This window comes from Meleagris gallopavo, chromosome Z (assembly GCF_905368555.1).
Source record: "Meleagris gallopavo chromosome Z, MGAL_WU_HG_1.1, whole genome shotgun sequence".
In the NCBI taxonomy this organism is placed as follows: Eukaryota; Metazoa; Chordata; class Aves; order Galliformes; family Phasianidae; genus Meleagris; species Meleagris gallopavo.
The window spans coordinates 36,735,869-36,759,892 of record NC_139435.1 but is presented as its reverse complement, the minus strand read 5'-3'; the positions used below and the strand labels follow the sequence as shown (position 1 = coordinate 36,759,892).

The 24,024-nt window shown below is 36.7% G+C and overlaps 2 protein-coding genes across 11 annotated transcripts in view; both read left to right on the top strand.

The window, feature by feature from the left end:
* Nucleotides 1-2,026, top strand: part of NMRK1 (nicotinamide riboside kinase 1) — a 10,069-nt gene extending 8,043 nt beyond the window's left edge. For all 9 annotated transcript variants that reach the window (XM_085214300.1, XM_085214299.1, XM_085214295.1 and 6 more), the window contains 2 exons: nucleotides 356-445; nucleotides 827-2,026. In XM_085214300.1, the coding sequence (XP_085070426.1) occupies nucleotides 356-445; nucleotides 827-846 (110 nt within the window). In that variant the 3' untranslated portion in view covers nucleotides 847-2,026. The remainder of the gene's footprint in view (nucleotides 1-355; nucleotides 446-826) is intronic.
* Nucleotides 2,027-2,506: 480 nt separating this feature from the next.
* Nucleotides 2,507-24,024, top strand: CARNMT1 (carnosine N-methyltransferase 1). 2 transcript variants are annotated; one of them, XM_085214285.1, is made up of 8 exons: nucleotides 2,509-2,988; nucleotides 7,003-7,198; nucleotides 8,112-8,275; nucleotides 13,942-14,082; nucleotides 18,491-18,669; nucleotides 20,211-20,324; nucleotides 21,098-21,201; nucleotides 21,466-24,024. In XM_085214285.1, exons 1-8 carry the CDS (start codon nucleotides 2,660-2,662, stop codon nucleotides 21,565-21,567), a joined length of 1,329 nt encoding a protein of 442 aa, XP_085070411.1. In that variant the 5' UTR covers nucleotides 2,509-2,659; the 3' UTR covers nucleotides 21,568-24,024. The 2 variants fall into 2 exon arrangements, with proteins under 2 accessions (XP_085070412.1, XP_085070411.1); XM_085214286.1 differs by lacking the exon at nucleotides 20,211-20,324 and having other exon boundaries at nucleotides 2,507-2,988.

Sequence of the window (24,024 nt, the reverse complement as noted above, 5' to 3'; positions counted from 1 at the left end):
TCCTTCCTTAATTTGCTCAAACCCTAAAGCTGAGGAAGAACCTGTAACTTCCTCCTGCATAGGAAACTTTCTGTTGAATTATTCCAGCTCTACTGTCCTAATGTAATTACCATAACTCTTTTGCAGAATTTTTTACTATAAATATTTGTAAATTAATTATTAATGGAATACTTGTACACTATTACTTTCTAACATTCAAACTGAATTTGGGAAAGGAGCAGAGGGTTGTATTGTTCTTGCTTTCTATTTTTTCCTCTCAGTGCACCCATAGGAATACTGAAAATTTTGCTAATTATTACCACAGATTACATATAACTAGCACAAAACTAATTATTTTTTTTTCTTTTTTTCTCAGTTTATTTAGATGGAACTAAATCCCAAGAAGAGCTTTTATCCTGTGTGTATAATGACATAATACAGGAATTAAAAAGGCTAAGAGACGGAAGTAAGTGATTTTATTGGAAATTGAATTTGCTTATAAAATTCCACGCTAACTAAAGCTTACTACTCTGTATGTAAATGCTGCAAGGATTAGATAGATCTGTTGTCTCCCTGTATAAGCATCTTAAAGGCCTTATATGTATGTGCCTTATACATTTTTACTCTGTCGTAATAGAGTAAGTTATATTTAAGTTCACTGAAATTAGTTTTTGTTAAATAATAGGTGAATTCACTGCTATCTACTAATAAATCTAAAAAAAGAAAAGTAAAATGAGACAAAACATAAATGAAAGATGCATCTTGGTGATGTTAGTTTCAAATATATGGTGATGTCACATGCAAATGCAGAAACGACACAAGTTAAAGGTGTTACTTTTTATTTCAGATCAGCAGGTCACAGCATGATAAAGCAGAATGTCTAAATTTGGTCTGGTACAAATTGAAAGCTCCAGGACTGTGGAACTGGGCAGATGCTTATGTTTATGTCCATAGTTCATACAACCACAAGTGGATTTGTAGCTAAAGTGTTAGCTCTGTAACCCTCAGAGGTTGAGTGCCAACAATGCATTATTCTTTAGAATTCCTTCCATCAGTTGTGCTTTGACTGACCTTTATATGTGATTCAATGTGTATATTCTAAAGAATATTTTTGTACACAATACTAAACTGTGAAGATGCAGTTCTGCTGGATCAGTAAGCATATTTGAAACCTGACCAATGCAATTTGAAATGTTCATAAAATACTTGGGAATTGCAACAATAGAAAACTATTAAATATGTTAGAGGTAATCACTGGAGAACATGGTTAGAGGAACTAGCTATAAGCCGTGACAATAGTAATTATAAGATTCAATGAGCAATCTAACAGCTTATACGATAACTGAATCTGTTACAGGATGTATTGTAACTGAACTTAGAGCTGCTAAAACCTATATAGTATTTCTCAAATAATCTGCATATTTGGACCAGTTCAGAATTTTGAAAAGAAAGATTGTTGGGAAAACGTGGAGGAATAAGATGCCAGAATGCAGATGCATCACCAACAATATTAAGTGCATATAACATGAAAAGATAAAGGATTAGAATGGGGCGAAGTGCAAGACAATAAAAACATGCTTCACGGAAGAGGATGTAAGAAAATATTCCTTGTTAATCTGCCAAACTCAGGATGAAATTTTACTTATGAAATTATCCAGAAAGTGGGTATACTAAATGTATGTTAAAACTTTATTACAGGATTTGTGTTATATACTTAAATGAACTGGGAAAGTAGGAGATCTAATAATCTTCAGTTGCAGGATGAATAAGCCCTTACTTTTTCTGTATGATCTCTTGCAATTTTGTCAGCCGAAATCAAAATCTATCTGCAGACATGAAAAGCAAAGGATGGATTGTGTTACTTATTACAATTTAGCTAATTTGATTGTGGTGATTGAAAGGTATTACTTTACTGTTAGCAGTGTTAAAGCGCCTTAAAAGCCTGAATAAGCAACGCCTTAACGTGAGCAATGTAAATTTGTGTCTAAAGTAAAGAGCTTCCAGATACTACTTGCAATAAAAATACTTCACATTGCTTTTGCTTGAATGCACTGGTGGGCTGTTTGACTTTAAACTGTGCCTCCAAGGTGAGGGAGGGCTGGAGGAGCTCCAGGCGCAGAGCGGCAGCTCTCTGCAGCCTGAAGGAGCTCCACGGAGGAGCAGGCTCTTCCCTGCGGCCCGTGGGAAACACGCAGAGCACATCTCCACATGCAGATACGGAGGAGCCAGCGGTACAGCAGTAGGTGAGGCCTGAAGGAGCCCATCGGTCCAGTGGGGCGAGAGGGCTGGGGGAAGCTGCCGCCCGTACGGAACTGTGCGCTCCTGAAGGATGAAGCCAGGTTGGATCAGCACTCGGAGAGCTGCATCCTGCGAAAGCGCCGCGCGAACGGCTCGGAAGGACGCCGGGCTCCGCCGGCAGCTAAAGCCTCGCGCCCCCGTACGGACGCGGCAGGAGAACGCAGGCACCTGGCAGCGCCGCCGCCTAGTTCCAAGCGCGGAAGCGAGGTGGCGCGAGACACGCCGCGTATGTGCGCCTGCGCTCGCCCGGCCCTGCCTCTCTCCCGCCCGTCCGTCCGTCCGTCCGCGTCTTTGGTGAGGCATGAGCGCGGCTGCGCCCGCCCCTCCCCGGAAGCGGCCGATCGAGCGTGCGTGACTGTTGGCGGCGGCTGCTGGCGCGGGGATGTCGGCCGCGTGCGCCGTTTCCCGTGAGGCGCAGCCAGCGCTGCCGCCCCCGCCCCGCGGCGACAGAGATCCGCCGGCCAAGGCCATGCGCAGGGGACTGCGGCAGGGCCGCGAGGAGGAGCGGGACCCGTGGCCAGCGGAAAGCGGCGGGAGCGGCGATCCGGAGGGGGAGCGGGAGGCCTGGCGGAGCGGCGAGCGAAGGCGGCGGCAGCCGCAGGAGTCGAGGGCGCTGGCGGCGGCGGAGGCCAGGGTGGAGGAGGAAGCGGAGGAGGAGCGGATGGAGAGGGAGCATTTCCGGAGAATCATCAACGCCTTCCGATACTACGGGTAACTGCGATCGCCGCCTCGTGCCGGAGGCCGCCGTCCGCGCGTGCGGCGTTGCCCGCTCCCGGAGCCCCTGGCTCCGTGTGACCGCGCCGTGATGCGGGGCGCCCACCGGGCTCTGTCCTCCCGCCAAGGGAGCACTGCTGCGCGGATAGACGCGCACCGCCCTGTCGGGGTTGGCGGAAATCAATGCGGTGGTGGTAAAGGGCGCTTTGCTAAGGTGGGAAGCTTTCTGACCTCGGTGGAGTATCGGAAACGGTACTGGCGCCTACCAGCCGGGAAGTAAAGAGGGTTGCTTTGGTTACTGTGTTCGGATGAGCTGTTAATAGGCCTTGCGGAGGCCGTTTGTGGTCGTTTTGGCTCTGTGGAAATTTGATGACTCTAGACACGGCGCGGTGCCTTTTTAGGAAAAAGGTAAATAAAGGGGGAAGAAAGGAATTGAATTAATCGATTGAAAGGGCAGTAAGTCCAGTGGAGAAAGGGGGCAGGCTGAAAATGCCCAGCCTGCGGTATTTCAGTAAGCCGTCTCCTGTTACTGTAGACTTGGGAAGTGCATTTGGAATGTACCTGACGCTATCTATTTTATATTTCTCCTCACCTATTATTATGCGCAGAGCCTTTTCTGTCAGCGTAAAACAAGTGTACCCAGTGACTGGATGTGATTCTTCTGTTAAATGGGTGATACCTAAACTTTTCGTTCTGTTTCTTGTTTTTCTGTCTCGGATATTATTTGTATTTTATACAAATACACTTGTTCCTGGGTTTGTTTTGAATCCTTCAATTTCAGTAAACAGGTAATGAGTGAACGTGACTTAAATTTCTAGTATAGAAATTGAAGTAAATTACTTCTGCTTCAGAGTAATGAAGTTTAAGTGGAGTTAATGTATTAATAATTTAAAGTGTTAATAGGAAACACCTATATGAACATGGCAGCGATACATTTTCAGATCATTCCAGATTTAAGGTTGAAGATAAACAGACATAACTTCATATTTCTCTAATTTTGATTTCACTGAATTCTGATTTTTCGAAAAGATTGCAAATCAGCGTCAAAAGGGTATAGCATTACGATTCAAAGAACTTTACTGGCAGAACTTTAAAATATTGATACTGAGCTAAGCAATGATGTCTATAGAGTAGGCACATCCAACCCGTGGGCCACATGCAGCCGTAGATGGATAGTAATGGAGTCTCAAAACATGATAAATTTTTAACATTACTGTGTGATTTTTAGTCATGCTCATGAGTCAACTGCACATAACTTGACCACAGATTGCATAGGTGGCAGTGGAACACTGTAGAGGGGTGAGCAGTGCAATGCTAACATCTCACAAGCTCACCACATGCCATCACTAATTTTTTTGTATATTTATTACTCCATTTGCAGTTGTCATAAATACGTTACCTGAGACTTTTCGAATGGATTGTATAGAATTACAATCAGACTTTCAACTCAAGTAAAAGTGTGATTGTGTCTCTCTACCACACTTTTATAAGCCCTCACTTACCAGAGAGAGAGATCCATTGCTTCACAATCATGCCTTATTTATATTATTGCTTGTGGCGGTACCTTCACTTGCGAACAATTATTTTCAAGGATGAAACACGGGAAGAGTAAAATTTCATCAAAAATCTCTAATGAGTACCTTGAGAGCTCACTGAGCATTGCAGCTACCTCTGTCTGTCTTAATTTCAGCTGGGATGGAATTGCCTTCTTCAGAATGCCTGCTATGAAGCTGTCTTTTGATTCTAGGAGGAAAACAATGTTGGTAACACACAGGTGTTGATGGCTGCCTGCTAAGCACTGTCGTAAAGTGCTGAGGCCATTCTCACAAGGGAATGGAATTAGACAGCTGACTCAAACTGGCCAAAGGACATTCTGTGCCATATAACATCAAGTGGAAGGAGTTTTGAAAGAGGGTGGGAGTACACCTGGCTCTATTCTACTGCTTGGGGGCACTATCTGGGCATCAGTTGGGAGGTGGTGAGTTATTACTTGTCTGACATTAGTTTTGTAACATTTATCTGTGTGTATATATATATATATGTATATAAAATCATAACTATTTTCCTTTTCTCTATCTTAGTAAATAGTTTTATCTCAACCCACAAGTTCTACTTTTTTTTTTTTTTTTTTTTTTTTTTTTTTTTTTTTTTTTTTTTTAATTCTCTCCCCTATTCCATTGGGAAATGAACAACTGTGTGGTACTTAGCCACCTGCCAGGTTGAATCACAACACCATTGAGCCAGGCTAGTGTATTAGTTTCGCAGAAATAAAGCCAAATATCTCACTAGTTTTATCTTTGTTGCTCTTTTTTTCTTTTTGTTTTTTTAAATAAAAATTGTTACTTATGCATTAACTTTACAATATTTTGTGTATGTAGTTCAAGACAATTCCTTTTCACTCAGCATGTTCCAAGCAAGCCAAAAGTTTGGACACCTCATGCTACAGAGGATCAGGATTTTTGTTGTACCATTCTTTAATGCTTCATTCTTCTTAAATATCAGATAAACTCAGTATGTATATTACAATGAACATGCCTTTTTTGATAGTATAGATGTAACACTGGAGATTTTAATAGATCATGTTTCCAGACTGAGGCTGCAATTAAAATTATAGCAGCTGTATCAGTTGTGGACAGCTGAGGCTGGCACAGCTACTTGCTCACGCCCCATGGTGCTTTGAGGAAGATGGTGGGAAAGGTGAAAGTGTGAAAATTCATGGGATGAAGTTTAACAAGTAAAGCAGAAAGTGCACAAGCATATGGAGCAAAACGAATAATTCATTTGTGACTTCTTGTGACTAGACAGATACGTAGCCATTTCCAGGAAAGTAATGATTGATCACAAATGATGGTTGCTGGTGAAGGCAAGCACTGTAACTGTGAATATCTCCCCTTTCTCTTCCTTTCTTCAACTTTTACTGCTGAGCAGAATGTGATCTAGTACAACGTGGCCTTTTGGACAGTTTGGGTCAGCTGCCCTGACTGCATGCCCCCAGTCTGGCTGTCTGGGCAGCATGAGAATGAAAGCCTTGATAGTGCATTAGAAGCAATAGCTAAAACTTTTAGTCAGAAATAAACCATTGTCTAAGCTACAGCAGGGGAGATGAATTCTACCCATTCAAAAGCAGCACAGCACCTTACAAGTTTTCAGCTCTACTACAGTTTGAGGAACAGCAGCGTGGCTTCATGTGAGAAAATAATTTGCTTCTATCCAGAGGGGAAATATCCCTTGCCCTGTCATCACAACCTTTACCTTCTGTGATTGCTATGACTGTGCTCAGTTGGCTTAACTTGCTAAATGGACAAATCAAATAGAACTGTCTTAAGGGGCTCTGTTCAGAGTTAGCAAGTCAAGTCAGTGTTCTGACAGGCTTTGTCAAAAGGTGATGGAACTGTTCATGTGAGGAAAAGGAAAGAACTAAAAAAAAAAAAACCAGCAACAACAACCCTTTGTCTCTTGGCAGTCAGATAACCTTTCTTGTGGAACTTTATTTTTGGTAAAGGGAGGAGTTATGATTAGATTGGTCAATTACATTATCAAATGTGCAGTATTCATACTTGATTAAACATGCTATTGAAATGAAGTAGTTTCGTATCTCAGTTGGAGTGCCTGAACTCCATTGTTTTCTAGCTGCCTTTACTGTTATGGTTCCTTCAGAGGCAATTGATTTTAAGGATCTCTCTTCTTACTCCATATCCTTTTTATGCCAAAAGTTACTACAGCATTTGGTTGCTTCATTCAATGTAAATTGGCTTTGGGAAGCAGTCTGGCTATTTTTGATGAGTTCATATGCTGGTTGCTTATTCAAGTTTGTGGAAGTGCTAAATAACTAACAATTTTACCTAAAAGGTCCTTTTTTTTTTTTCTGGTAAGCGTTTACAACATCTGAAGAGTATTTTTTAAGTTAAAGACATTAATAATTCTGAGTGGTGTAGCCTAGAGGGAATTGCTTGTATGTACTGCAGTTGTTGCTGCTAAGTATCTAAAGATGTTAAACTTCTTCCTTTCTAGAATGAACATGCATGAACGTGTGAACAGAACAGAGAGGCAGTTTAAATCCCTTCCAGCTAATCAACAGAGTCTTCTTCCTCAATTCCTTCCTCACCTTGACAAGATTCGGAAGTGCATTGATCATAATCAAGAAATACTGCAGACCATTGTGAATGACTGCGTTCATATGTTTGAAAACAAAGAATATGGAGAAGATGTATGTTTAAACTGACTTTTTCATCCTCCAGAATCAAATTTCATACGCCTTAGGATTTTTCTATATGTGTTTATTTCCTTTAGGTGTCTGGCTTACTTTTCTTTTGCTCTCTTTTTCTCCTCTACGATTTCTTGTTTGCTTGTGTTTTCTCATTTTCATCTTTCACATCTTGTAGAGCTGACAATTAAACAATGTTAGTCTTTAATGAAAGCTAATTGTGAATCTGGCAAATAACAGTAATTACTTATTTTTAAAAACAAAACAATTAAAAAAACTGCTTGGCTCCAGAGTGGTAGTTTAAAGTTAATATTTCAGTTAACTATATACAGCTCAAATAGCATTGTCTGTCTTTCTGTAGGATTTTATTTTCTTTTTTTTTTGTGGCATCCTGAATCAGTTACAGTTTTAGCTTGGCCAAATATTCTGACTGTTACCATCTGCAAAGCTTTTTCACTGTTGATCTGCTTTTTTGCTGTGACATCTCTATTAAAAAAAAATTGCATTCAAGATTAAAAGTGTGGCAGAGATGAAAACTGAAGTCGTTTTTGATATTTGCAGCTGAGGTATAGTAATAGGCAGTGCTAGTGTGAGCTTCTCAACACTGCCTCATTAGTACATAAAGGGGTCATCTTCTCAGGGTAAACAGTTCACTCTCTGCACTAGTAAAACCCTGGTCCTTTCTTGCATAAGGACTAAAAGTTGAGCTCTGTTTTGTCATACTGCATAGTGCTTTTGGGACATGGAACCTGGGCTCCTAGATGCTGAACTGAGACCACCAAAGTCATATGCTGGCTGAAACTCTCAGTAGGCATTATGGCATGTTATTTGTCTGTTTATGACTTACATTTTGCTACTGAAGACTGAAAATACCTGTGCATTTTTTCATTAATATTTTTATCCTAACTTTAATTAGGGAGGAGGGAAGATTACACCCGCTTCAACGTTTGACATGGATAAATTAAAATCTACTTTGAAGCAATTTGTCAGAGACTGGAGTGAAGAGGGGAAACCTGAGCGAGATTCCTGCTACCAGCCAATAATTAGTGAAATTGTAAAGAACTTTCCAAAAGAAAGATGGTAATGGTGTTTTAAGTCTTACCTCTTGTGTGGGCACATACTGTTGCACAAATCTAGCAAAGTTTTTTATGGATTAATGGAAAGCTTAGATTTAAAAGTATTGAAATTGATGTGGATATGGAATTAATTCAAGAGTTTTAATAGAACGTATTGGAAAAAAAACATAATCTCAAACTTCTTGAATAGTAAGCCAGGATTTTTTTTTTTTCAAGTTGATACAACATGATTTCTTCTAACTTTTGAAATAATAGGCCTGGGGAGACCATTTAAATTCTTTCAGGTGTGCTCAATGAGTTAGTGTTCACAAGTTAATAGGTTTTTGGAGTGTGTATGCTGCAGATAAAAAAAAAACAAAACAAAAAAAACCTTGTGACAGCTTCAGGCATTAATATTTCCCTTAATATTGGAAGGAGAAAGGAAGTAGTCTTGTAACCCCCACTACAATTTTATTACAAATATTTAATTTTAATGTTAGTTTCAGACAGATGTTACAAGGCCTGTGTACAATCAATGAATATACAGATGATATAGTATATCTAGGAGTTTGGCTGATGCAATTATTATACTGGAGTAGGAAAAAAAAGGACACTCATCCTATCCTGGGCTTGCATAATATACTCCAGTGGAGCAGATCTCCAGAAGAAATCCTTCTCTACTGGCAGTCAGCTCTTAAATGGGTCTAGGAGAGGTGGAGCCAGGCTCCACCCTTTCCAGCACCACAGGTGAATTACCTTCACCTGTGCTCCCATGGCTGACTCATTGCTCGCCTCAGGTGATCAATTAGAGGTTCAGGCCATGATTCAGCAGCCCCATACAGCCTGTATTACTAAAAATTGCTTCACATGTCTGGGTAGCTTTGTTACTGCATTGGCTTGTTAAAAAAAACACAAAAATAGTAGTTAGCATAGGTCAATTCTTTTAGGCTGTTGGAATCCTAGAAGAAGTTACTGTTATAGGAAATACACAGTTAATGATTATGCCATGTAGACACAGTAGAAAGTATGTTTCAGTTTACGCTTCATCCTCTTATTTGGAAAAACTGTGAACTCAGTATTCATAAATCTGACTGGCCAGAACTTAGCATTATTATAGATGGCTGTTACAGTGGATTATCCTCTTTCTGAGTGATTGCCAATAATGTACTTATTTCAATTTGTGAATACTTTTCACTGGCCGTTTTTCAGTTTTCACTTAGTGACAGCAGAACGTGGAGCAGAATCTTGTATGGTAAAATGGCAATTTCAGGCAGATTGCTTGGTTTTTCTTTTGCTTTGGGCTAATTTATCTCAATGTAGATGAACCACTGCACATAGTTTATATGAGTGTGAACTTCCTGTAATATGCCTTTGGTGTTAATAGTGTTTTACTTATGAATTAAATATAAGAAGTTACCTTATGTACATTTAGAGCATCTCTATAGGCATAGTCACAGTTCTGAAAGTAATTACTCTAATCTTCAAAATCGCAGGTCACTTTTTTTTCTGTATGTTAGCTTTGCAAGTCAGTTTCTCAGAGTGTGTATGCTGCAGGTAAAAAGCAGTAGAGGTCGCTGTTTTATCAAGTCTTAGGGACTGCAGGTAGAAAGTTTTATCTTGTACCTACTTGACATAAACATAAACAGTCAAGTTGATACTAGGAAACCACATTACTAACAATAAATCTGAAGTTGAATGCTTTTTGTCAAAGAAGTAGGAATTGTGGTGGTGATAGTGGTTGTTGGACATAACTAGTGTGACAGTGCTTCTGTCTTTGTTGTGATAACTCTGAATCCCAGAGTTTTTTTAGAGTGCAGGAATATTGAAATGTCACTGTATAGATGAAGCATGTCTACTGCAAGGTTGAGTTTGAAGTATATTGGATTTAAGAAATTTTATTATGTACATATCTATTTTAAAAGTTTAATTTTGGTGACTTTTGGTGAATTTTGGTGGAGCGGTGGTAGTACTCAGGTAAACAATTAATTGTCCATTTCCCAGTGACCTCAGGCTGTCCTAAGCTGTTATATTCTTTGAGACAAGAAGTAGGGTAGCAAAATTAGCTATTTTTTCCTACGTTACATGGCTTGTAATCTCAACATTGGCAAAAGGTAACTTTCACGGCAGTGCGGGTTGGCTGGAAAGTCTAGCTCATTTTTTTAAAGTTTCGGTGGAGAGCAATTTCAGTTTAAAGAGATGGGTAGAGCCTGAACTGACCATGATGAAATTATACTTACTGTTGTGTTTAGGTTGGATGCATTATATATTTGCTTCTGAGAAGACTGGCTGTGAGTGTTCATGTAGGAAGAGAACCTGTAGATGGAACCTCAAAGTGCAGCTCTGCATTTCTTTGCACTTGCAGTTCCTTTTTACAATGGAGTGTGCTGAAGCGTCCTGAGGTTAGATTCAGTTACTAGAGGAAAAAGTGCATTGTTGGTGCTTGGTAAGGAAGGCAGCTTTGCATCAATGTGTTTTGCATTGAAAAAGATAAAGAAGTACAAGTGTTGTCAGTACAATCCATACTTTATTTTTTAGTAACTTCAACAGAATTGTACATTCAGTTTCTGTTAAGGTCACTTGTATTGAGTACTTGCACTGAAATCATCTGAAAAAGGAATACACTTTTTAAAAACAACCCAAGTATATTTTGTTCCATGCATGCTGGTGTTGTATTGTGGCTGTTATTTGCAAGAGTGACCCTCTCAAGTTCTGCTGATATATGAAGAACAGGAAAGGAAGTAATGAAGTATTCTTTATGCTTGCTGTTCTGGGATGCCGAAGAGATGCAAACAGTGGTTGAAATTAGCTGTAAATTTCAACAAGTGTTTTGTATGAGCCAGTTATCTCATATTTCAGTCTTCTGACAAGACGGTCATGTAAAACTTCAAAAAAGTAAGGTTTTTTTGTGCATATTGCTCCTCTTAAGGAATAATTCCTTGTTTCCACTTAGCACAGAAAATGTTAGTAGGATCAACAAAGCAGTTTGAAGTGAAGTTATGTTAAAGATCTTCCTGAAGAAACAGTAGGCTTCCTGTGTTGATAACTGAATTTTGTAATTTGATTCAGCTTACATAATTGTTCTCCTTTTGATGAAGCTGTCTGAATTTCTTGGACCTGAAAAGAGCCATGATCATTGTTTTCTGTAAGAGAAAACAGTAAAACATTTATTTTTATTTATTGATGGAGTAAGGTTGTTAAAGTTTTTTTTTTAAGGAGAAGCTTAAAGTTGAAAATCTGAGTATACTCCTTTTATTTAATGTGTTCTTTTTGACTGTTACCGTTAGGGACACGAAGATTGAATTTCTTGTTCAAAAGGAACAAGGAAATGATTAACCTTCAAATTAGTTAATGTTATTCCATGGTAAAGAACTATAAGACTTGGTATATATAAGCTTCTGCTCATTAATTTGGCCTTTTGAACCAGCTTTAACTGAAAATTTAAATATATCATTTAGTTCAGCAAATTATTTTCAAGATTCTGTTAGGACATCTGTGTGACAGATGGCAGCAGAGGGGAAGTCAGACAAAACAGCATCTAACACAGAAGTGCATATAAAACAGACGTGTCATTGCATTCCTCCATGCATAAAAAATGGCACCCACTGACATGCACTGACACTTGCTGGATGTTTATGGAGACTAAACTGGATATAAGCACAGTGAGGTGGTAGGTGGTGTGTTTCAACAGCAGCGATAGTGTCATGACAGATGAGTCACATTCTGAATGGCCATGCAGATATTCACAAGTGTGGCATGCACGCTTCTGCTCGTTGCTGATGAATGCATATTTAATACTGTTAACTTTGTTGATAAGCAGTGTTTTGTAAGTCAAAATTTGTTCTATCCAATAGTGTTATTGTGCTTTATTTAAAAAAAAAAAAAAAAAAGTAGAAGCCAATTCCAAGCAATTTAAAGACAGGTGATTTGTCTGTTGGGGGCTTTATCTTGTTCTAGGGTGAATACAGATGCAAACTGTAAACTGAAATTAAACCTTTATAACTAACTCCTTGTAATTAGCTTATTTTTAAGAAAAATGCCTTTTTTGTTTCATTCCTCTCTTTTGCTGTGAAAGTGTCCACGTGATCTAAATATTTTATAGATAATGGTGAACTGTAGGGAACTGAAGACTTAAGGTAGAAGTACATCTCAAGCAATAGTGAACAGATACACCACTAGAAATAACCATCAGGAATGAGAATCTTCTAACTGAATAATCTTTAATTTGAGTTTCTATTTTCAAAAGTTTTGTCTTGAGCATGTAGCTTATCCTTGAATTCATCTCCCTGTTTTTTAAGGAGGAGTTCCTGGCTAGCTTACTTCTGTTTTTCCCTGTAGAAGAGGCAAGGGAAGCTGTTCTTAAGTAATTACAAAGTCGTGACATCCTGTTATTTCAAAATAGCTGTAGGTATAAATGAATGAAAATGACTTTGATTTTCTAGATGGGAGGTTTCAGTAGTTAACATGATTAACCTACAATTCAAATGGCACAGTTAAAACTGCTCTGTCAGTTTGTGTGGCCGTTAGACGAGATAATACTTTTTTCAGTTGTTTGAGTAATAACTTTCTAGAGATGCACTGCTTTTTAGAATTTACATATCTCCCAGGCTCAGCTTCATGATTATGCAGCAGCTTAGTGCCTCTATTGAATCTGTTCTGGCAGTCTGAATTTTTAAGAAGTCAAAGGTTTTGTATTTTGCTTTCCTTCATTGTATACTTGAAAATGCTTAGCGTGGCTTTCTTCATTTGGTTGTATATATGACTTGTTGAAGGTGACATGCAATGAGAGGATGGACTAACATTCTTGATATATGAAATTACAAAGTCTTGTAGAGGGCTGGAAACAGGAAAACTATTTTTTTTTTAATGATGTACCTATTCTGTTTTGTGTGGGAGTGTTTTTCTTTCAGTGAAGGTTCGGTTGCATTGTGATGAAGTATAGCAGTTAAAATGTGTAAATATATATGTATCTTGCCTTGTTGCCTGAAAGAACAGTTCTATTTCTTAGTTGCTCGTCTTGGAATATGAGAGAAGTTGCAAATTTCTCAGTAGCTACACAGTGCTGGTCGTATTCTTATGTTCTTGTGCTGATGTCTAGTTTTGGCAAGTGAAAAGGTAGAGACCTGTGCTGTACTTTGGTTTAGGGAATCCTATGTCACTGAATAGTCACATTTAACACCCACCGTTTGTGAAAGGGTAACTGCTGTAAAGTTTTCACAGTCTGAATTGCTCATTTGCTCATGGAAGTTTGATTTGCTTTGTGTTTCTGATCCCAAAATGCTTGTTTAATTTTCCATGCAGTGTAAGCAAGAAGATTTTTAGAAAATGTAGAAATTATCAGTAGTCATCATTAAAAAAATGGTGAAATATAATCATATTCTTTCTTTCTGAAATTCACTTAAGAAATTATTTTGTTAACTGTAGAAGTTTTCAGAAGAAATGTTTTGTAGTTGTGCACTGTATTCTCAATAAGAGTTTCTTATGTTCTTGCTGATCATTCTCTATGAATTATTTTGACTATCTGGTTAAATGATCTGACCTGAACTGGCTCCATTTGCCTTTAAAAAGTAAAGTCGTATGGGAAATATCTGTAACATCCAAGTATATGGGAAAAAGATTGTTTGGCTGGACCTCTGTAAGCTTTGTTAAGAGGTATCAGATAAACATTTAACTATTATTTTTGTTCTGTTGCAGGGATTTCTCCAAAGTTAATATCCTGGTACCTGGTGCTGGGCTAGGTAGATTGGCGTGGGAAATAGCTATGCTCGGTTATGCTTGCCAAGGAAATGAATGGAGCCTCTTTATGCTCTTTTCTTCTAACTTTGTACTCAACAGGTACATAGCTTATGTTTTACTTCCTGATCAAAACCTACAGGTACAGGGGAGGCGAAGTTATTAATAAAAAAAATTGAATAAATAAAACAGATTTGTAAGTCATAACGCAGCACACAGATAACCATTTGTTAGAATGTTTTGATGCAAATAACGATTGGGATAATTGGGAGAAGCTTATATCTGAGTTTTATGCATTAAGTCATTAAGAATACAGCAGGAAGCATGGGTTTTAAACAATGAAACTTAAAATGCCTAGATTCTATCGCAGATTCCCTATGTAACCTGGAGTAAGTGCTACTGTTTTTATTTTACATCATTTTCTGGAAAAAAAAAAAGGTACACGCCTATTTCACAAGTCATCAAATATGGACTAATTAATTACATGCATGATATTTGATAGTGGTGATAACTGTTAGATTCCATACTGAAATCTTAGGCACAGTTTTTAAATGGAGAATAATACACTGATCCACTTCTTAAGCAAATTTGTCACGAGGTAACATCTAAAATGTTATAGTTTATAGTTCTTCAGTTGCACTAAGGTTATAAATTTGAATGTAACAGATTTCACTGTATAGGCTGCCTTTAAAATGAAATTTTTGTATTTGGTTTTCTTTCACACATAATGGAATTGCTGATTTCATGAAGAACTTTTTAGAGAGGGAAGAAGGCACCAAGTATAACTAACTGTTCTTGTAAAGATTAGGGTGGAAAGATTGGATGTATGAGATTTGGTTTTTGTTGTTTTCATGGTGATTTTGTACCAAGTTCAGAGACTGATTCCCAGTTAACTTCAGATTGAAAAATCAGTTATCTGCCTTTGGTTAAAACACATGAATTATTGACTTGTAATTTGTAGCATTCTGACATTTTTGAGCCCTGATTAGCAACAGTGATTGTCCACAGTGGAGTGTGGTGGTCTTAAATTTGCTTTGGCTTATCTTTCGGAGTAAAAGGGGTGAAAATGCTCTTTCTTTATGGCTGTTGCACGTCTGGCTAAAACAGTAGTGGTAAATGTAATGAAAATAAGAAGTTGCTAGAAATATTTAGTCTTTTTTTACATTATTCTCAAATGACTGTCATCTGACACTGAAGTTGTATCTTACAGTTGAGCTAATGTAATACCTTGCAGCTACTAAAAAGTCGTCACCTTCTCCTTCTCCCTAACTATATAACCTTTCTGTTTCTTAGGTCTTTGGAATTTCTGAAACAATACGAAGTAGCATAAAAGTATTAATTTCCCATTTTGGGAAACATCATTCAGCGGTCATATTGGTTCAAACTTGTGGTGTGTTTTTCACCTTCCTTAAATATGGGATCTTTAAACATTGTTTTCTATTTATAGAAAATATATTTAGCAAAAAGGCATGCATATATTGGTCCTCCTAACTGTATTAGATCTTACACAGTCAAATTGGATATCACTTTGTTTCTGGGAGTTACCAGGTACAGGTTTTGTTATTTGCAGGGAAAAGAATACTGATAACTGCTACACTAACTGAATTCCAGTCATTTCAGCTGATTCCTTTCAGTCAGATCTGATCTTGTCTTGGGTTATCTGTTAGGAAAATTTTATGGAATTTTGAGAATTTTGGTTTTAGTATTAGATGTCTGTTCCTAGTGAGCCTTTGGAAATTTATGTTTACCTTCTCGGCCTTGGAAAAAAAAGCAATGATCAGACTGAACAGAACATAGCAGTTAAGTACAAGTGAAAAGAAAAAAAGAAGTTCAAAAATTTTGCAAGCTAATCTTTGACTTTGGTTTTAATTCATTTCTGGTTTTCATTTGATAAAATTACAAGGATTTTGATGGTGTGTGCTCACAGATTCAATTTGCTTTCTGCCCCTAGCTGACCTTAGTTTATTTTTAGCAGTATAAGGTACTGTCTTGAGTACCAAGTCTACTTCTACAGTGGGCCTATTCTAAAAGTGGCTAAAGTCTTTTGTCTGCAGAGATACCTGCTGATTTTAATGCATGTCAAAAACTTTATTCTTTTAAATTATGACTTTTTTCCACCATGCTTGAAGTTTAATAGTATTATATTTAGAAAATGCATCAAGGCCTAACAACGTTCACTTGTGACTATTAGAAGTAAGGCATAAAATTAAAATGTATTATTGGGAAGTTGTAATCTGAAAATGCACTTGTTCTGGAGTAGTTAAACTCCAGTGGCTTCACGTCTCCTGCTTGATTCTGCTTTTTCTTTTATGTTTAAGGCTCTTACTGCTGGTTTCTTTTGGTTGCATTTAGATGAGTTTAGTCTATAACAGATGACAGAAGTGATCATAGGTGATGAATAGACTCCCTTTTGGTTTTTATTAAGAACAAAGACTGTAAAAAGCATAACCTGTGTCCCTGCTTTTGGAAGGCATCCAAAAGTTCAGGTAAACTAATACAAAATTTTGCACCCAAATGACAACAGAGTGCTTTAAGAAAAGCTTTTAAGTGGAAATAGAGTTCACACTAAATAAAGATTGGCTAATCCTTGGTGTCATGAAAAAATATCTCTGTAGATAAATCTTGACACTTGGTAAAGGCTGCTTAACTCTGCTTATTGCATGTCCATGTGCCTTAGGATGAAAGTAGTTTTTTATTTCTAAATCAGTGGGCAAAAGTAAGATTTGACCTCACCATCTTTTGCAGCACAAGCTTTTCAGACAGACCGTTGTATAGTAAATGTTCTGCCCTTACTTGGAAAGAAATGAAGTGTTTCACAGTTTTAATTGAAGATATAAACTTTATCTAATGTGCTTTTGTCAGAAAGAGGGAAATGTGAAGGTCTGCAGTAGTTTCTTTGCTTGTTTTTTTGTTTGTTTTTTGATTTTTTTTTTTTGAGGGGGGGATGAGGTAAAAACGAAGATTTTTCAAGTGGAACTGTGGACATGGGAATTAGTCTTTTATACTAAATTAATAGTTCCTTCTGAAATTTTTGGGACATCTGTATATAATTTGTGCTGGAAAAAAATACTGAGATGTGTGTCCTCTCTTACAGTTCAGAAAAAAATCTCTTTCTGATCTACTCAGATTTTTTTTTCCTTGCTTTTTTTGAAAATTTCATTCCAGAAAATATTCTTAGTATAGTACAAATCAATTGTGAGCACATGAGAATGCTGAAGTAGTTACCACAAAACATTTGTTGGCAGATTTAGAAACGTTTTGTTTTAAGAAAATGATGCCCCTCTAGTTACAGTTTTTTTTACCGATGTGTTTTCTTTGCTGATTGCACGTATCTGATCATCTCCATACATAATAGATATATAAATAACAGTTAATGTTCTCAGTATACTGCTGCTCATGCAACAGCAGCAGTACTGCAGGGTTTTTTTGTTTTGTTTTGTTTTTACTGATTAAATAACACAGTGAAGGTAAAAATTATTATTTCTAAGGCACTGTTACAGATTTTTTTTTTTAATCTACCAGTGAAGAGTGCATTTTCTATAAGCTGGTGGACTGCCTGCAGTTTACAAGTGTTTCTGTGTGTTCTGTTGGATAGATGTGTCCTCTGTTATCTAAATTTAGTGATGCATGTGTAACATGTCCTTAATAACTGGGCTTCAGTGCAGAGTTCGCTTTTGCTCAGGGGATGAAAACTGCTTCATTTTTTAATTAAATATTGATTTTTCATTTTTTAATCAAATATTGATTTTGCAGGGCTGTGGAAAAAGGTTTTCTTCATATTTTCATGTTGTCTTTATTAGTTTTTAAAATAAGTGTTCTGGTTGGTCATGTTCAGTGCACAAGTTCTGTTTTACGATGACATACTTAGTGTATGCTCATACTTGACATAATTTGAATATTCTAGATGTTGCTAGCTTAAAATGGTATCACAAAACTATTACACTTTGCAAAATTGTTTTTTTTTATTTTATTTAAATGCATCATTTCAGTTAGCATCTGGAAAATGCTTTTATTTTTTTGGGTTTCAAAACCTTACAATTATGGTTCAGAAGCAGGAAAGCCTTGGATGAGAACAGATGAGTCCAAGAAAATTGAAAACAAGAGAATTATTTTTGTAAATAGAAAAAAATGTTGATGCAAAAAGCTTATTTTTACTATGGATACTGAATCACAAATTTCAGTAATTCTGTGCAAGGAATTCTACTCATTGTCAATGGAGAAATCAGAAATAATTGTAAAAAGGAGAAAAAGAGAAAATGAAATGAAGAAAAGGCAGTTACTGTGTGGTTCCAGTTGATGTGTCAGAGTGAATTTGGTAATTTGATCAGCTCATAAATTTTTGGGCATTCTGGATTGTTTTGAGCTAGGTAAGTCCTAAAATAATAACTTTAGCATGAACTTCATTGACAAAAAAAAAATAAATGCATGTTGGAAGTTTGACTCATAGATTTCTAGATAATATGTAAGCAATTAATTGAAACTAAATTGTTCCAATTTCTATATTTTGTAGATGTTCTGAAGTTAACTCATGTAAGCTTTATCCCTGGATTCACCAGTTTAGCAATAATAGAAGATCTGCAGATCAGATACGTCCAATTTATTTTCCTGACGTTGATCCTCACAGTCTTCCTTCTGGTTCAAACTTCTCTATGACGGCAGGGGATTTTCAAGAAATTTACTCTGAGTGCAGTGAGTAAAAGCATCATTTAGACATCCACGTAGTTCAGAGTATTTGTTATGATTGTAATATATAAATATATAAACAGGATAGAACTAATTAAGCAAAAATGTACTACCTGTAGTAAGATTTTGTTTTTCTAAATCAATTTTTAATTTTGATTATTAAGAAGAAAAAAAAAAGATGAGTCCTTTCCTAATGAATATTTGTTACAGTCTTCTGGAATAAGTCAATGTGGAAAAAATAGGGAAAAGTTAACTTGATGGAGAAAAACGATGTTATGAACAACAATAGAAAAAGTCAATTTTCTTAGTTGGTGCAAAAAATACAAATTTGTATTTCTTACTGATTTTAACATCTGTTATTAAAGCAGATGTATATGTGCTTATTGGTCAGTTGTGAGTATTTCAGAGGTGCGGGTGATAAATAACAAGGACTGAGACTTGTGCGAGTATAGAAACCACTATTTTCTCTTGTGATGCTAGGTTAGTTGTGCTGTTTTCTTTGCGACCAAAGTAGTCTATTATGACTAAGTTGAATTAACCTGCAGATGACCGTATTTATCACCTACTCCACCAATTACATGCACAAGACTTGGTCAAAGGCAGCACATACTTCACTTTTATATGTAGTCTAACACCTTAACTCTTCAGAATCTGATAGAGTATGATAAATTAATAAAAAATAAAAAGTAAGCTTATACAGAAGTCACTATTTTATCCTCACACAATATTTGATTATTGCTTGGAATGCCTATTTTTTGTTACAACTCCTGCCCTTTTTTTTTTTTTTTTTTTTTTTTTTTTTGTGCAGCTAGTCTTCCAGGTATTTTTGTTGTGGTTGACTTCCTTACATTTGTTTGCTTTTCTGAAAGTGTTATCTTAAGAGTATCCAGTGCTGGAGATAAATTGAGATTTTTACTTTTTTATTTCAGAAGCTTAAACTTTTACAATTTCAAGGATACATGTTTAGAGACAAACAGGGAGATTCATGCTTTAAAAGGTAGTCCTTGAAAGATCTTGCTTGTTATTTATTGGAGAAATTTTCAGTTACTCTAGAGCTATGAGATTTGTGCGTCCACTTCAGTGTAGAGCATTGTATTCTTCTAGATATTAATGTGTCCGGAGAGGCCCCAAATCACTGGATACTTTTACATCTGTATTTTTAATAGTTTTATAATGAACTTCTACAGCTGAGTGGGTAATGTTATGCTTGGGCCTTCATTTATGTCAAATGGTCTAATGTGTTATACTGTTTTTATTTCACTGTATAGAATGAATTATAAAATGCATAAAAACCAAATGCATATGTACTATATTTTAGAGCTTGTATGTAGACTACAGAAATCCAAACTTAAATCTCTTTAACATAAAGCAAAATGTTCTGCACTTAGTTTCTTGTAAACAACAGTTTACTTTTAAACTAAATGAAATGTTCAGTTGTTACTGTTAGTTAAAGGAAGTACTGAGTGTAAACAAATACTGGTGTTAAATGATGAATTTTTACAGGGGAAAAGAAAAATTAATCTGTACAATTTATTGTTCTTGCACAGATACTTGGGACTGCATAGCAACTTGCTTTTTCATTGATACAGCACATAATGTTATTGATTATATTGATACTATATGGAAAATACTGAAGCCTGGAGGCATATGGATAAATGTAGGCAAGTGTGACCAACTTCCTTCTCGCAATCCCTGACTTCCCTTTGCTCACATAACAGGCATCTGTACTATACAGTACTATAGTATAGTAGAGTGGGGGTGAAGACACCTATACTAAAGACTGTGTGGAGATAAAACACCCATGACTTTAGAATTTTGTGTTCAGCGTTTGTTCAAGTGTTAGTTACAGTCAAGTTATATCACCATGTGATGTGAAATGTTGAAGTGTGTCTTCCCAGTGCTAGGTTCCTTACCCATGTGTTACGCTTCTGTTATTTGACAATTGTAGTGTGCTGTATTCTTGCTGTTAATTAAAGCTCCTAGGTATAAGTTTTGGAAATGAGATTTATGGATATCCTTATACAAAAAAAGGTTTTAAGTCTCCTGTGGGACTGGCAGACAAAACTTTGTCGTTAAACATTTTGTACAGGAGAAACTTATCAGTCTCAGAATGTGAGCATAGGTCTTGAGTAGACCGTGGTTTTTCCTGCATTCTATTCTGTACACACAACAATGATACTAGACTGATAGCATGGAAGAAAGTTTAAGGTACAGCATGGTTTGATGGGAAACAAGACTTCATTCTTGCATAAGCAGTTGAACTACTGTGATTTTGTACAGAATTCTGACTTTCATTCTAAGAACTGTATTTCAGTGATGGCAGTGTGTTCCAGCTTAGTGGGTCTGGATGTTAGCATTCTTCACGTTTTCAGTATGTGGTTTTGATTTTAAAAATGCTTTTGATGGACATATCCATTTTGTGTTTGCACTCCAGGTCCTCTCCTTTACCACTTTGAAAATTTGGCAAATGAACTTTCAATAGAGTTAAGCTATGAGGATATAAAAAACGTTATACTGCAGTATGGCTTCCATATAGAGGTAAGATGATGTAGTTTTGACTGAGCAGCATTGGTAAAGACTGGACAAACTCCTTAATTGAAGTTTATCTTAAAGTTCATTCAAGCTAGCATCATAGACAAATAACTTTCAGGAGAGTAGGTTGTGTTTAATTGTGTCACAGATTTGCTTTCTTCATTTTTTGAAAAGTGTGAGGCTTTGAAATTTATGGACTGTAATTAAGTAACAGTTTCTTTCACTAAGAGAAGTTGAAAATGTTTTGAAAACTTATGCTTTCTTTTCCAGGTGGAGAAAGAATCTGTACTATCAACTTACACTGTGAATGAACTCTCCATGATGAAATACTACTATGAATGTGTGTTGTTTGTGGTGAGAAAGCCAGAATAGAAGTGCTTTGAATAGGTTAATTAGAAAAAAATTTGGCCTGAATGCTAGAATTAAAAATAAGTGGACTGAATGATGTCTGGACACAGCCTCAAATCAGTGGTGCCTTCCTATTCCTAATAAGATTTAGATAGTGTCTATTTTCTTAATATTTCTGTTGCTATCCAGACATGTATTATGCCATACATATTTGTACTATAACTAGTGAAAATGGAAGATAAAATGTTTGCATACACTGTCTTTGTGCTTTGGAATGCAATAAGAACAAAAATGTTTTCTTGGATATAAAAATTGTTTGCCAGAACCAAGCTAATTTTGCAAATGCTGCTTCGTTTTTCTGGGTTTTATAATGATTTCCTTTGTTCTGCTTTCTGATCTTAGGAATGCACAAAGGTACTACTGTACTTACTGCGTCACATCTAAAGAAGTATTTTTAAACATACATTTTTAGTCAATTATGAAGTTTGAAATGATTGAAAATTTATGAAATGATTGAATGATCTCTTACTGAGTTGTGGTAACCTAGCAAGGGGGTTGAAACTAAATGATCATCTTATAGCGTTGAAACTAAAATATTGGATGCGTTGTGGCTTTAAAACATAATGATTTTGAGTCACCTACTTATCACTTAAGCCAAAGTGTTAAATGTATAACTACCAGAAACTTATGATAAACCTTGCACTCACCTCTTTTTTAATGCTAATGACAAAACTGAGTTATCCATGCCACTTGTAAGTAGTGACAGAGAAAAATCCCTCTTTCTTGAGGAATAAAAAAAAATAGATGTAAATAATGTACTGTAACTTAGTGATTTCCCTATCTGAGTCAGCATTGTAGCTTTAGGCACTTTACTACTTAGTGGCTTACTACTTCCTTATCCTACATTTTTTTTCTGGCTAATGAGGTTTAGGTAGAAATTTAAACTGCAAATTCTAGCCGAATCTTCGTAGAAGTAAGGCTGAATCTTCTTTTGCTTAAGTTATATAAGTGAAAAAAATTATGAGCTTAGAGAAGGTATCATGGTAGCCATTTGTCCTCTTAATCTAATGGTTAGGTTCAGTACCACCTTTATTGTTATTCAAAATATAAGAACCTTGTGGTAAGTAATTAAGGGTGTTTTCAGGGTCATAATGGTGCACTGGTCAATAACTTTTTTAAATGTATACGATTGTTTCTGGTCCCTTTTTCAGGGTGATGTCATATTCTCCTATCACATCTTTTTAATATTTCCATTATTAACTTCAGGATTTTTCCTGTTAAGGCTGGACATTTGTGCCTTCATTTCTAAAAAGAAAGTTTGCCTCAAAAAAAACCCCCACAATTCTGTTTATTTTTTGTTTGTTTTTTTGCTTTTTGTTTGTTTGTTTGTTGTTTTTTTTTTTTTTAATAATTTCAACACTGCGTATAGGAAAAGAGTGATTGTGGATGTTTCAGTACTGTGCCCCTTTCTGGTCAGAATTTTTACTGAGAATAAAGGGTTCTGTACTACAGAAGTTTTCAGCTTTACATAAAATACTCTTGTTTGAACTGTACCACCAAGATTCTACTCCATGAATGAACTGCTGAGATTCTGCCTTGGTCCAAGAAAGATTCTTAAAGCACCGCTACTGCAAGGGGATTAAAATAAAAGTCCCTTCACACCTTAAAAAAAAAAAAAAAAAAAAAAAAAAGATAATGATCTTCAGTTACTTTCATACTCTTAGTGTGTTATTTACTTTGGTTACTGGGTGGACTTTGTGTTTCTTCACTTTGTTTTTTCCTTAGATAAAATGAGATTAGTGTTTTGATTTCCAAGTTCCTTGAATTCACACAGAGTTAGCTGAATGTCAGTTGTGTTTCCTACCCTAGCAGTCACTGGTTATATCCGACATGCGATATTTCCTACACATACGAAATTGTACTCTTGTGTTCTGGTTGAACATTGCTATCCTTTGTTCAATTGGGTTTGTTCATTGCTGCCCCATTTTGTCAGAAGTTCCATTTTCAGCACTGGTTATAGGAAGTGGTTCTATTGACTTTAATCATGTATATAGCAATGTGCTTCTATCTCTCATTTGGAAAATGCCCATGGATTTCCTTTTAATGTGTAGCAGCTGCATTAACAGCTGGAAGCAGCGCAGCCTTGTGAATCGGTGGTGTGAGTCAGTGGTGTGGAGCCCTCTGCCCTACCTGCACGTTCCCGAGCTGCTTCATTGCTCTGCTGGGGATACCACGGTGCCACGCTCTGCCTGCTGCACCCGCTGTGAGTGCGCTCCCAGATCCTGGCCTAACAAGTGCTTCTGTCTAGGGAGTACATTTGACAAATGTAAAGCTTCCTGTGTTTTTATTTATATGTAGTGCGCACACAGCACAGTCACAACGATGGGGATTGGAAGCTTCATGTCTCCGCGTGAACTTTCCGCTATTTTTAATGTGTGTAACGAAATGGATTTTTCTCAGACACTAAAGTTTGCTGTACGA

Coding starts and splice junctions, on each gene's coding strand:
- CARNMT1 (XM_085214285.1), top strand. CDS start 2,660: ATGTCGGCCGCGTGCGCCGTTTCCCGTGAGGCGCAGCCAGCGCTGCCG. Junction 8,276..13,941: donor AACTTTCCAAAAGAAAGATG/GTAATGGTGTTT, acceptor GTTCTGTTGCAG/GGATTTCTCCAAAGTTAATA. Junction 21,202..21,465: donor AGTATGGCTTCCATATAGAG/GTAAGATGATGT, acceptor TTTCTTTTCCAG/GTGGAGAAAGAATCTGTACT.